The 14,827-nt window shown below is 36.1% G+C and overlaps 1 protein-coding gene across 1 annotated transcript; it reads right to left on the reverse strand.

Annotated features, from left to right (window-relative positions):
- Positions 1 to 1,461: 1,461 nt before the first annotated feature.
- On the reverse strand, positions 1,462 to 3,630 carry LOC110920044. Its single transcript, XM_035984909.1, has 6 exons — positions 3,478 to 3,630; positions 2,745 to 2,782; positions 2,584 to 2,638; positions 2,168 to 2,461; positions 1,611 to 2,061; positions 1,462 to 1,521 (listed from the first exon to the last, which is right to left on the reverse strand). Exons 2-5 carry the CDS (start codon positions 2,771 to 2,773, stop codon positions 1,750 to 1,752), a joined length of 690 nt encoding a protein of 229 aa, XP_035840802.1. The 5' UTR covers positions 2,774 to 2,782; positions 3,478 to 3,630; the 3' UTR covers positions 1,462 to 1,521; positions 1,611 to 1,749.
- Positions 3,631 to 14,827: the final 11,197 nt, after the last annotated feature.

Genomic DNA, 14,827 nt, shown 5'->3' on the forward strand with positions numbered 1-14,827 from the left:
TCAAAGGTTTTGTTGGATATCGATATCGTGTATATTAGATCAATGATTGTATAACGTCAATATCAAAGGTTACCGGGTTTTATAAATTAACGTATGACCTGTAAGATAAACAACAAAACAACTTATAACTTTAGTTTTAAAATAATTACAGAGCTAAATAAAGGCTTTAAGATATATAAATTAAATAAATGACTCACATAAAAATGAGATGAGATGTGGTGATGAAAAGTGATGTGAATCAACTTTAATTAAGAAATTAATCTTAATTGAGTCTTGATGTAATAACAATACACAGTCAGTCAAAAAAGGTTAAGATGATACAGGTTCAGTTAACAAAAAAAAAACCCCTCTGTTGAAGAAGCAACCGGTGTGAGAGTTTTGATGGAGTTTTTAAGAGGGGTCGGTGACATTGTCGAGGAGTATAAGAAAATGCTATCACTAAGCATTCCCGGACACTCCTCGACAACATCACCGACACATCCATCTTATAAGCAAAACCCTAAAAATGGTTGCTAATTCGACAGAGAGTTTATCTTATTAACTTGAACATGTATCATCTAAACCGTATTTGACATATCCTTTGTGTATAGCTCTATTCCGTAATACCTAAAAGCGTGTCATTTACATCATCAACAACATCCTGAAAACTCCTATTAATAGGTGTTTATAAAAGGTAATAAAATTACATATGTTTTGTATAATTAAGCATTTTACTACAAAAAACGTGAAACAATTATACAGAATTTAATACTTCAAACGATATAAAACGATAAATTTAGTGAAATTGTAACAGAAATAGCATTCGCATTCGAGTAACTAAATTCTATGTAGCATTAGTGAAAACAACCCAGGAATACATATAAGCAATAAGCATATGTAGCATTATCGTAAAGGTGGGAGTTATACATAATACATAACGTAACACTTAATGAGGAAATTTAAATCAACAGTATTGAAAAGTTATTACAGTTGGAAATAGGTAGTTTATCAAAATTTTGATGATAAAATTGTACACATTGGACTTTTAAAAATTTAATATTATCATTTACAAATAAATTTTATTGTTTAAAATAAAAAATAACAAAAATAAATTTTATTGTTTAAAATAAAAAATAACAAAAAATCACATGTACTATCTTGATATTTTAAAAAACATAACAATGTTGAAAACAAAAAAAAAATCCGTAAAAAGTTAAAATAGATACTAATGATAAAGGAAAAAACAACATCGACAGAGTCAAATAACTAAACACGACCACTAACGTAAGGTACAACCTTTTCAACAATCAGCACTTGATCATTTTCGTCAAAACAATAGTCAACGGTGTCACGGACCTTAATTTCAGCAGTCTTCATGAAGTTAGACCATTGCGTTAACGCATATCGAAAACCGTTATGTGTCTTTTCACGTCTTGTACCATTGGTAAACTGAAGTGGAGGTTCCAGATTCAAAAGCCGGACGGTTATATCTTTCAAACAAATATTAAGTTTGGCCATTTCAGAAACACGATCGGGAAGGATCTGTATTGTTAACAAAACATAATTAATAAAAAAAACGGATTATAAATAACGAAATGAGTCAAACTAAAAAAAATATTAACAGATCTTACAAAATCGGTAGCAACGGTACGGGAAAACCGATAAACACGACTATGTGGTTCTTCATAAATTTCATTCAAAGCATCAATAGGAGGAACTGAAGGCTGCAAATTAAATATCACATTTAGTACAATATATTACATTATTAAATTAACAATTATAACATATAACAACAAAATGTAACCTTACCACATCAACGACTACATCATGAAAGTTCTTTTCAACACAATTTTTTCCAAATACTTTTAAGTTAAAATCATTACCAAAATAGTTTGTAAATATCAAAAAACAACCAGGCTCTAAATGTAACAAACTAACAATAACGTCGATACCAGCGGTAAATCCGAATTTACCGCCATCCGTTTCAATCCTAACATGAAACGGATTGTTGTTTATCATTATAGTGGATATTAAATCAATAGATGTAGAAAAGGTTTCCGGCAGGATAACTTCAGGTATTACCTGTAAAAAAGAGAATTAAATCATATAAGATAACTAATTTTAATATCAACAAATATAAACAGAAATACTTTAAGATGCTTAAAAGTAAATTATAATTATAACTTACATAAAAATGCGAAGATGTACATAGGAGATAAGTCCAAAAAGAGCTACCGCTAACACCATCCATGAAATGGGTTAATTTAAACGTAGTGCAATCGATGGGGTTGAATACTATAAAACATCCTTCTGATAGTCCAAAATGTCGTGTTACATTGGACCATCCATAAAAAAGGAAAAAATTTCCTTTACAGTATGTTAACCCTACATTGAAAATGCGGCCATCATCAGTATGTATGTCCACATTCGTAGGGCCCATATCAACACCCCACAGCTTGCAAGCAGCATCAGAAGGAATAGACTAACAAACCAAAAAGTAGAAGATGAGAAATAATAATATAAAAAAATATATAAAATAAATATAAAAAAAGTTTAACAAATTTAATTTAATAATAACAACAGAAAATATGAAATATTATTTACCAGAATTATCTCATCTGCTTTTTTCATATGCCTACAGAAACAGGGTTCTCTGATACTGATTTTAAAATTAGAATGTTAGTAAACATTTTTATATATTATTGTTCGAAACAAATGATACAGAATGAAATAACAATAAACAAACAATACAGATATATATATACCTTAATGAAGAAGAAGATGACCCAGACATATTCTAAACCTGCATTACAGTAGGAAAAAAATTAACATAAGGAATAAAATTCAAAGTGATGTATCGGTTTAGGTCTATGAGTAAGAATGAAAATCTATAACAGTAGGGTTTGTAATGCATAAAAATTAAAAACAGTTTAGGATTATGAGTAACAATAAAATTGTATAACAAAAGAATACATTAACTAAACATAAACAACACATATTGGATGAAAATCACATTTATGGTTTTTAGAACAGAAAAAATACTTATACTATATAATCGTTTAAATATATGAAAACAAATCAAAACATATACAAAAAAACTTGCAACAAATAAATATAAACAACATATCGATGATGACAACAGGATTAGGGTTTGTACAACAGATAAATTACAATCAATTTACGGCTAGGATTAACAATCACAAAAAAAACTATACCTAAAACAACAGATCTATGCTAAACATGTTTCTATCACAGAGAAATTACAATCGATTTAGGGCTAGGAGTAACAATCACAATCAAAATATATACCTAACACACCAGATCCATGCTAACAATACGATTATGAGGGTTTCTAGAACAGAGAAAATACAATCGATTTAGGGCTATGGTTAACAATCACAAACAGAATCTATACCTAAAACATACAGTTATTAAACATAAACAACAGATCTATATTTAAAGTCCGATTACACCAAAATATTAAAAAGTAATACTTACAGATGTCGATATGGATTAACGAATAAAAGACCCGAAATAGATGGATGAAAAGAAAGACGATGTTGAAGAGGATGCAGAAAACAAATCTTTACATCAACTTCACGGCGAAAATGGATTGATACATGGAACGATATGATTACAGAGAAATGAAGAGAGAAGGCGGTGTTAGGGTTTGTGTAATGAAAGGAAATGAAATGAATTGAATATTGAATAGAATGAATTTACGTTTTATATGAAGAGCGCGTATGAAAGGAAAATGAGGAGCCCGCCTTTGGCTGAATTATCAGCCTTTTGAGCAATGCCACATCATCAAAATGATTGGCTAAGATTAAACCTTGTGGCTAAAGAGAATTCATTTAGTATAGTATATAGATATTAAACTTTTTTTTTTCAATCAATCCATTACCTTTTTGTCTTGTTTTTATTTTGTTTTTGTTCGTTCAATCAAGATTTTTTTATCAATCAATCCATTATAGCGTTTTCACCAACTCGTTTTAATTCTTTTTTTAGTCAACCCATGTCAAAGACGAACTACAGAAATCATCACAAATAAGTTTAAACAAATTAGAAATATAAAATTACAAATAAACCATTAAAACTTGACTCACTATCAGTTTCAATATCACATAACAACGTAAATGAAAAAAACAAATAAAGTCGGTTGCTACCGGTCTTAATATCATATACAAGTGAAAATAAAAATGTGAGATAAAAGTGAACCGCTATCGGTCTTAATATCAAACAAAATAAAAGTTTTAATTTGGTTAATAATATAAACATGTTTGTTGAGTGAGGATGATTCTTTTTGTCTCGTTTTGAATATAAGGTAATACTAGATATATTAATTTTTTTTTTTTTTGAACGGCCAACAAAAAATTTTATTATATCACTAGCCAGCGGCTACCACCGAATGTTACAATCCCAGACAAACATATTAGCATTCAAACACCAAAACAAAAGATTTTATCTAAGGCACATCAAAACTCCGCCATTGTTCCCAAGTTACCGCCGACATTTTTGCTCGATTCTTTATCCACAAGAAGCTTTTCGCCTTCACTTCTTCTATCATATTTGTTAACGATCTCAACTTACCGGAAAAAATCAATTCGTTCCGCGCATTCCACAGACTCCATATTGTAACCAAACACACCGCATGAAACGTTTTTTTTCTTTTTAACCGAACCTGGGAATCGAACATGCTCATCCAAGATATCTCTTAAACTGAAGGCCATAAAAAAGGGAGCCTTACACCACTGAAAAACGAGCTGCCAAATTTCCTGGGCTACTTCACAAGCAACGAAGATGTGTTCGCTAGTTTCAGGTGAGATTCCACAAAACGCACACTCCACATTTTGAATCGGAACGCCCCTACGAGACAACGCAAGTCTGGTTGGAAGCCGTTCACTCTGAGCTCGCCAAGCGACTATAACGACCTTTTTCGGGATCCAACTATTCCATTTTACTACATACTCCGGGATTGTACAGGATAACTTAACTAATTCCTTTTTAATGCTAGCAACGTTAAAATGGCCCGAGTCGTCCAAACACCAAACCCATTTATCCTTATCTGAAGTTACCGCCACCTGTTGTAGAAGAGATGACAGCTGCTGGAATTGAAGGTTTTCTACAGCATTGTTCAGTTGCCGTTTCCAATCCCAGACCCAAGCCGGCCCACCCCGAGACGCACCTGATCTTTCTGCCACCGAGCACGACCTGTTCTTATCCAGCTGGAACAATAACGGAAACATCGCACTTAAAGGTTCCGGCCTAATCCACAAGTCAGTCCAGAAAGCAATATCAGTGCCCGTTCCAACTATACCGACAATGTTTTTGGATAAGTCTATCCCCAAGCTTGCCAGTTTCGCCGCATTACTGCATATTTGTTTCCAAGGACCCGTCATAAGTGCTTTACACGGAATCGGGTTCCATGCTCTCGAACTTGAATGAACAGTCCAAATAAGTTTACGCCAAAGACAATTACTTTCCGTTTTAAACCTCCACCACCATTTCGCAAGCATTGCAAGGTTTATGTCCCGTAAAGAACCAAACCCTAAACCCCCGTACTTAACTGGAAGCATTGCCTTTTCCCACGCCATCCAAGCCATTTTTGATACTTCCTCCGAACCGCCCCAAAAGAAGACCCGCCGTAGTCTTTCTAGTTGGTTGATAACAAGGACCGGTGCTTTATACAACGAAAAATAATACGTGGGTAACGCAGATAACACCGATTTTAAAAGTGTTATTCTACCCCCATAAGACAACTTTTTCGCCTTCCAGATGGACAATCTGCTTTTGAATAAATCAATAATAGGTTTCCAGTTCCGGGCAAGATTCATATTTGCCCCGACGTATAAGCCAAGATACTTGAAAGGAAAAGAACCCGCTCTACAATGGAGTAAATTTGCCATATTTTCCACTTCCACGGCCTCCACTCCCACCCCAAACAAACTGCATTTTGATAGATTCACTTTGAGCCCAGATGCCAAGAAAAAACACCTCAGGATTCTCCGAATATTGAGTGCATTCGGCACCGACCAATCACCCAAAAATATCACATCATCTGCGTATAAAAGATGAGATAAAATCATGTTACCTCCATTGTTACAGTTAATGCCATGAAAAATACCACATTCCGATGCTTTCTTCATCATTCCGGATAAAGCTTCCATGGCGATAAGAAATAGGAACGGTGAAATAGGATCTCCCTGGCGGAGACCTCTAGTACACGAAAACTCCATTGTAGGTGATCCATTAACTAGCACGGAAGCACGAGCAGACTGTAAGATGCCCATAATCCAGTTACGCCATAATAAGGGGAACCCCATTTGCTCCATAATCGAATTCAGAAAACCCCAACTAAGCGAGTCATATGCCTTGTGAATATCGACTTTAAAAATCATACCCGCCTTTTTCTTAAGCTTAAGCCAGGCTACTAATTCATTCAACATAAGCGGTCCATCGACGATGTTCCTACCAGCAAGGAAAGCCGTCTGGTCCACTGCAATGAGCTTATGTATAACATTTTTCAGCCGGTTTACCAACACCTTAGATATTACCTTGTTGATACAACCTATAAGACTTATAGGTCGAAAATCAGAAGGCCGCAAAGGATCTTTAATCTTCGGGATTAGGGCAATAAAAGAAGAGGAGCAACTGACATTTAAACACGGGTTATTATAAAAGGCATTAAACAAGTTAATAAAATCTCCCTGCAGCCCATTCCAACATCTTTTCAGGAACTTAAAATTAAAACCATCAGGCCCAGGTGCCCGGTCACCATCACACTCCCACACTGCATCCTTAATTTCAGTTAAAGAAAACGGCTTCGTTAACTCCACACCCTCTTCCGCAGAGAGACGACTGGCAGGTTCAAAAACAATTAAAGGCCGATTCTGCATAGGTTCGGAGAATAACTGGGAATAGAACTCGAAGAAATGATTTTTAATACAAATCGGATTAGTAACCCAGACATCGTTAGTAAAAATTCCATTAATCCGACTCGAGCTTAAATTCGCATTCACAGTGGCATGAAAAAATCCCGTATTTTCGTCACCTTGGATCGCCCATCTGATTCTAGACTTCTGCCGCTCATCCATGTGCTTTTGCTCATCAAAACACGCTAAAAATTGTTTATGCTCCATTCTAGCATCCAACTCGGCTTGATTTAAATCCCTCACTTCCGCTAGAGACTCCAGTATATCTACCTTCGACTTGTGAAAAGAGTGCATTCCTTCCGTCCTACGTTTATCCGCCGAAACCCATTCCTTAATTCTATACTTCAACCATCGAAGTTTAGTGGCCAATGCCAGATCCCCAGGTCCAAAAAATGAGAAGTGGTTGCACTTGTTGAAAATGAACTCCATAAATCCATGTTTTTCCAGCCACGAGTTATAGAACCGAAAGGGAATATGACCAAAGTCATTTGGGGTGGTCGATAAAAGAAGTGGCCGGTGATCCGAGTATCGCCTATCCAATGCCGTTAGAACGGTACCAGGCCATGACTCCACAAAACCAATACAAACCAGAAATCGGTCAAGCTTGCTTAACTTATCTCCCCAATCCGAAATATAGGTAAACTTTGCTCCCCCCATATCAAATTCATGAAGTGCTGCGGAAAGGATAAAGTCATTAAAAGCCTCAGCATTTGCTGCCACAAACTCCGAGTTCTTACGTTCATCCGGAGAACGGACATCATTAAAATCGCCAACGAAAACCCACAGTCCTTGACGCGAGTTTCTTAAACTGATTAAATCAGACCACAGAACCTTACGAGCCGATGCATCATTAGGGGCATAAACATTAACAATGTTAATCCTAATACCTGACGGCACAATATTCCCACACACACAGAGAAAATACCTTTCCTTTATAATTTCGCTACTAGAGAAAACCGCCGGATTCCAAAGGGATGCCAAACCTCCAGACCTGCCCACCGAATCCACAGCCGCCACCTGATACGCAGTTCTGCCCCATATTTGATTGAACGAAAATGCTGCTGATTCCTTTAGTTTTGTCTCTTGAATACACAAAAAGTGAACTCCATGGCTTGTTTTTAGACCTCTAATCCACTCCAACTTCCGGCCGTCCCGGACACCTCTTAGATTTGTGGATAGAATATTCATTGGGGAACATTGTTTTCACCTTCACCAAGTACTGCAGTTCGAGTCTCTGATTCGAAACCTCGCAGATTTATACCGACCAAATCCCCAACTGCAACCGTATCAGCAACTTCCACATCGACCATATCGGCCATTCCTGGAGCATTCGGTTCCGAATTCGGTACTGGGACCTCCAACCCACCATGTCTAAAATTAGATGAAGTCTCATGATTACCCGAATCAGCTGGGGAAGATGGTCGGTTTAGGTCAAACAGTGGGTCTCCTGTTGGTTCATGACAAAAACCCCTAACTGGCGGGCCCTCCATAGATTCCGAAGAAGGTGGGCTGCGGAGATTTTTGTTTCTTTTGCCAAGCCCAACTATTGGTGTCGGCCCATCATGATCCACCTGGTCCATTAATGGGCTTTCTCTTTCCAAAAAAGTAGTATTACCACCCAATACCCCAGCCGTCATACCATTAACCCCATTATTAAAATAATTAGATTCCCTAGGCATAGAACATTCCCCATACACTTCTCCAGCTTTTTCATGCAAGCCCACATTAACGTCACTTTTTTCTACACCCACCGACGCTTCGATATTTGGGACGGACGGCTGATCAGAGGACTGGAAAGGTGACTGTCGAACTTCTCTTACCGGAGATTTGTTTACCACTGTCGGCGACCGGATTTCTCCATCCTCTATGTCATTCTCCATATTCCGATTCTCCATGTTAATTCCACCCGATTCACCAGCGGCTTCTCTAACCGGATTATCCACCATCATGGCCACTGAATTCTCCTCTTCTAAATCCGGTTTCCATGCATCCACATCTTCGACCACCCAAACCACATATCTTCTATTTTCCCAATTGATCACCACCGTTTCCTCGATCCTCTTACCCAGTGGAACAAGAACCAGAGTTGAACATTCCGAGTTGTCCGAATCGACCCATGAGAAGGATGATTCCTGTACTACCTTCCCAAAGAGGCCACCAATGTCATCATATACCGAGCTATCCCTGAGGTGCACCGGGACACCAGAAACTCGGAGATAAACAACACGATCAGTAGGAAGGTCATCGCCTTTCCATACCTGAAAACTACTGAACACCTTTGAAAGGTTTTCCGAATAATTAGACATTACGTCTCTAACCAACTCAGGCGTTCCAAGGGTAACTAGTACACTGAGGCCACCAATGTAAGATAGACCAAAATTCCTCAGCCCCTCCTGGGTTAGAATTTTATTCATATTATTTATAGTCTCTAAATCTTTGGCCACACCATGTATGGATCGACCCCTACAGTGTAATGGATATTTAGACCCTTTCGAAACAATGGATATCGTTTTGGCGCAATGAAGCTGTCCTTCGTAACTTTCCGACGTTCCATTATGGAATAAACTAGCAAAAGACTTCCCACTTTGCACCTTTGACCCCCGAAAGTCATAGGCATTGTTATTAGGTTGAGCTTCAAAAGTAGGTTCCTTTGCCCTCCAAACTTTTCCTCCAATAATCTTTGACGTGTAAATGAACTTCTTATGATTCTTATCATACTTTGCTAAAGACACCGAGACCTTTGAATTTAGAATTAACACCCTATTCATTTCCACCACAATAGCATCTACATATTCTCAACCCCCATCAATCGAATGAAGCCGAAACACTTACCTTTCTTATCCTTTTTCCTAGCCACATATGCATCCGAGACGTAGCCTAGAGGTTGGAAGGCCTTCCTCAGTACAGTTTTTGTTGTACTTTCCGGTAGATTTTGAACAATGAACGTCATTTCCACTCCATTACCACGGCTTTTCCGCTGTTTGTTGTAATAGACATCAGTCCATGGACCACCACCATCCTCACCATTCCGATCAAACACCGACTCCATAAGACACGGACCGCCTCAATCCCACCCGGAAACAGACCTATGAAAGGTTAATAGGATTCGATACAGTCTAGCTGGACTATAAAGATAGCCGCGACCGAGGTCAGACCTACTAAGCAATCGAGGTACAATTTCAGGCGAGAGAGGAAGACAAAAAGACACAAGATGACAGACACGGACGAACCCTGAGCCCGGGCAGCGAATGGGAAGGCACCGTAGGGGTGTTAGGGAAAGAGGTCAAGCCAGAATAGCGACCTCAAACCCTAAAACCGGCTAGATACTCCGTCGAGCCGACCGGCGAGCAGGGGGAAGGGGAAGAGACGGGAGAGAGACGTTAACTTTTACTAGATATATTAATTTGGTTTCATTATGTAAATAAAACAATCCCAATTATGAAAGTTTTAATTTATTATAAAAAGCTATGAAATCCCATGGTATTATCTTTGAATTCGATTTGCTGTTCCATCGTAAGATTAAGAAATTGCAAACAAGGTCAACATCAAAACCACGTAATCTTTCTGCTCCATATATTACAGATTAATTTTGATGTCAAACTTTCTGTTCGATAAAAAAAAAAAAATAAGATATAACAAACAAACACAAGGGTAAACCAAGAAAATGCAATTCTGATTCAAATAGAAACTTCATTTTACTCCGATCTTTTTATATAGTATTTGATAAATAAAAAGTAATTTTGATAAATAGTAAGTAGATTTTACTCCGTTCTTTATGCATATTATTTAATAAATAGAAAGTAATTTTGATAAAAAGTTTTGGTAAATAGTTTTTAAGGAAAAGTAAATACAAAATACATGAAAAACACTATTTTGGTAAATAATTTTAAAGGAACACCAAAATGGTAAATATTTTCTCCATCAACACTAGTTTGGAAAAAAACTCCAAGATTATCTTGATATTTTAAAATATATGTGTTACCATATATATATAAACATTTTAATCTCATTTAAATGGTTTGAATGAAAATCAAGAGGTATAGGATGTAAAAAGTTTGTCACGTGTCCAATTTTAAAAACACCAACAGTTTTACAATAAAAAAATGAAAACTTCTCAAGTGTATTTTTATTTTGATTTATTAATATAGAGATATGTTGCTTCTTGACAAACTAAAGCTTATTTACAACATATTATATTATAAACCTATAAATTAGTAACTTATTTATGCATAGATATGTTGTAATTTTAGCTTTGAGAGTGTTTCAAAAAATAATTGGAATTTTTCTTTTGAGTTAATTACTGTTTTCGTCCCTATGGTTTGTCAAAAATCACTATTTCAGTCCATTAGTTTAAAAATTGCGATTTCAGTCCCTACAGTTTCACTTTCGTAACTATTTCAGTCCCTGTGGTTTCACTTTCGTAACCATTTCAATCCATTATTCTGTTAAGTACAGGGACTAAAATGGTTACGAGGTGGACTGAAATGGTTACGAAAGTGAAACTACAGGGACTGAAATCGCAATTTTTAAACTAATGGACTGAAATAGTGATTTTTGACAAACCACAGGGACGAAAACAGTAATTAACTCTTTTCTTTTTAACCCTAAAGTATCAACCTTTGACAATTTTAGTTTAAGGTTTTAATTCTTGGTAATCTAACCCACTTTATTAATTTGATTTTTCACTTCTACTTCAAAAGTTTCCGTCCTATACAATTTAACCCCTTTGATTAATTTGGACTCTCACTTCTAATTCAAAAGTTTCCATCTTTTACGATTTAACCACTTTGATTTTTTTACTTTTAACCTAAATCTTTCCAACTTTTGCAACTTTGACCCTGTATATTTTTCATCCATCGCAAGTTTTGTGTTTAACGTTTCGTTCTAGATTTTCCGAGTTAACATGCCACAACGTGCGTGTGGAGTTCAACATTTTTTCATCTACTTTATCCTGTTTGACAGACCCGACACAACGCGTCTATTTTTCTCCGTTCGATAGGTCTGTTGCAATGCGTGGGTCATAGATCGACTCAATTATTATTTTCTATGTTTTACACATAGGGTCGCGGTCATGTAAGAAAAATTTGTCTTTCATCTAGGGTATGTTTGGCATGGAGCTTTTAGGAGCTTTTAGGAGCTTCTAGCTTTAAGCTTTTAAGAAAAAGCTCCTACTTAATAAAAAGTCTTGTTTGGTTGAAGGAGCTTTAAGCTTTTAGGTTAGGAGCTTGAAGCTTTTGGTTGAACGCTACTACTAGTAGCGTTTAGAAGGAGCTACAAGCTTTTAGGGAAAAATGACTATTTTAACCTCTCAAAATAAGAAACTTTTTAATGCACCAACTTTCTAAATTTTTAGTTATGTCCATTTTGGTAATTTTATACATTTTATTAAAAGCTCCAGCTACTCTATCAAACACCAAATATATCTAAAAAGCTATAGCTACTAGCTACCAGCTACAGCTACCAGCTTCCAGCCACCAGCCACCAGCCACCAGCTACCAGCTTCCAGCTTTCAGCTACCAGCCACCAGCTACTTTTGCCAAACATACCCCTAATATGATATATAACTAACGCATCCCCGCCGCATTGCGGCAGGTGGTAATTCTAGTTCTTTATTTAAAAGGAAGTTGGTCTCTAATAATTTCTTGCTTCTTTTTATTACCTAAAATATCATATGAGGTCAATTTTCACCATTTTATTTTTTTGTTTAATAATTTTATAGGTGTCATAATACGGGAAATATGGTGTGTGATACAAACTCAAATGACTTTTGTCTGCACTCTATCTTTAACCACAAGCATGAGAAGATGGGAAAACGAACACATATATATCTACTAAATTATCGCATATAGCATTAGTGTTCGTATGTTAGGGTCAAACCTATCAACATATCCCGATTTATCTATGCTTTCCTCCCCAAAGTTACCATTTCGTGCCTAAGCTTTGACATGATAGAAATTTTATATTATCTTTCATTTATGTCAAATCACTCTCAGCACAACAAAAATGAGCTATGCATTTTTTTATTGTAATTTTGATGTATTTTTTTATATATGAAATGACTACTAATGCAAGCTATGTACAACCTAAATGTGATGCATCTACAACAAGAGCGTAAAAATTACATGTTGGTTGTCGAATCCACTAAGAATAGCACGAATGGAAGTAGACTCGGGTCCTCAAGGAATACATATTAACTAATTATGCCAAAACAATTTTATTCAGATATGGCTGTTTTGAAAAGAGGGTTTTTCGTTTAACTAGAATGTAAAGAAAATTTTTATTTTTAGATTTTCTTTGATTGAAAAAAAAAACCTCTAAGTAAAGTGATTGAAAAATTCAGAAGTTGAAAACTAAATTCAAAACCAAAGCAAGTTTTTGATTCATTTCGTATTTCTTGTATCAACCCGTGATGCAGCTGTCAAAATATCGTGATGATCTTAATTGCAGTTCAAGATTCCTTTTTTCTATAGCCGACCTATACTTGTGTTTTTGGTTTCTCTTAGCAGCCCGGTCCCAAGGCATAACTCCAAGACTAACAAGTCAATAACTCTTAAAAACCACATAACCAACGGCCATACCTTTCTTTTCATCATTTAACCTAATATAGTATTTTAATTGAAATTTCCAAACTTTCATCGTTATACTTTCACGTAGAATTAATTGCCATTTCAGTTGTCTTCTTGGCCTATCTTCAAATTTTGAGTCAGAAATCGAGTTACATCAATTTAATTGTTAACTGCATTAACAATTAAATCTATAACCGTAACTTTTTTGTCGTTTAGCTCCATCTAGTCTTGGTCCAGAAACTTTTGTCTTCAAGATTTCTTTTCACACTTCCATTCCTCATTGTGTTCCTAAGCAATCGCCTATGCATCAACACAAACAATAAAAATGATTCAAAGTAGATTTCGTCCCACCAAGACATATATTTCCCAATATGATGTAATATACATGATCTAATTGTTTAACATGCAATGTAAATGGACGCTAAAATGATAAGATATTTCTAAACATGCATCTAACAAATCTCCTCAAGATTAAACCTTTCTTTGCCTCAAGGAATTTAAGAAAAAAAATTAGGATAAATTACACTTTTCGTCCTTTATGTTTGTAGCGGGTTGCAATGGATGACCTTTAACTTCAATAATTACAGTCCTTTATTTGTAAAACCCGTTATACCTTACGTCCTTTGACCCCAACCTGGTTAAAATTTTCAATTAAATATGGCATGTGCAAGGCACATAAGGGTACTTTTGTAATTGTAGTTATTTAATAGAAGATTTTAAAACTAAATAAACATGAATATAACAAACCTGACTTACTCTTCTCTCTCACTCTTTCTTTTTCAATCTAACATTCAAACCCTCACTCTTTCTTTTTCAATCAAACCCCAACCACATCATATTCAACCTACTCCGGCGAACTCAGGCAGTAACCCGGCGACCAACGGCATCTCTAGCGGCGATTGAAGGCGGTGGATGGTGTTGTTCATAAGCTGAAACAACCGCATCTCCGAAGGTGGCTGGTGTTGTTCATAAACTAACTGAAACAACCGCATCTCCGACGGCAGCTTGGTTTAGATCTGGCAGTAGGTCGGTCGATTGAAGGCGGTGACTGGTGTGATTCATAAACTGAAACAACCGCATCTCCGGCGGCGGCTTGGTTGGTCTACGACAGAGATAAACTTGTAAACGGTTTCCGGCTAACCCAAGTAAGTCTCTATGGGACTTTGGTTTTGGTTAAATTCATGAGTTTTGCTTCTTTGTTGTTAGATTTTACTAATTTTAATTAGGACACATAAGTGCTCCTGATCAATTTTGCTTCTTGCATTATTACTGTTAGGACTTACTGTGTTTTTATGAATTTGGTTTGCTAACAATTAATAAAGAGATTTTACTCACTTGTAGTTGAAGGGG

Source organism: Helianthus annuus, chromosome 16, assembly GCF_002127325.2.
Source record: "Helianthus annuus cultivar XRQ/B chromosome 16, HanXRQr2.0-SUNRISE, whole genome shotgun sequence".
Classification (NCBI taxonomy): domain Eukaryota; kingdom Viridiplantae; phylum Streptophyta; class Magnoliopsida; order Asterales; family Asteraceae; genus Helianthus; species Helianthus annuus.

Excerpts from the sequence above, each read along its gene's own strand:
- LOC110920044 (XM_035984909.1), bottom strand. The coding sequence starts at position 2,773 with ATGTCTGGGTCATCTTCTTCTTCATTAAG. Across the intron at positions 2,639-2,744 it reads TCATCTTCTTCTTCATTAAG|TATCAGAGAACCCTGTTTCT; the intron begins GTATATATATAT and ends TTTTAAAATCAG. Across the intron at positions 2,062-2,167 it reads GTACATCTTCGCATTTTTAT|GTAATACCTGAAGTTATCCT; the intron begins GTAAGTTATAAT and ends TCTTTTTTACAG.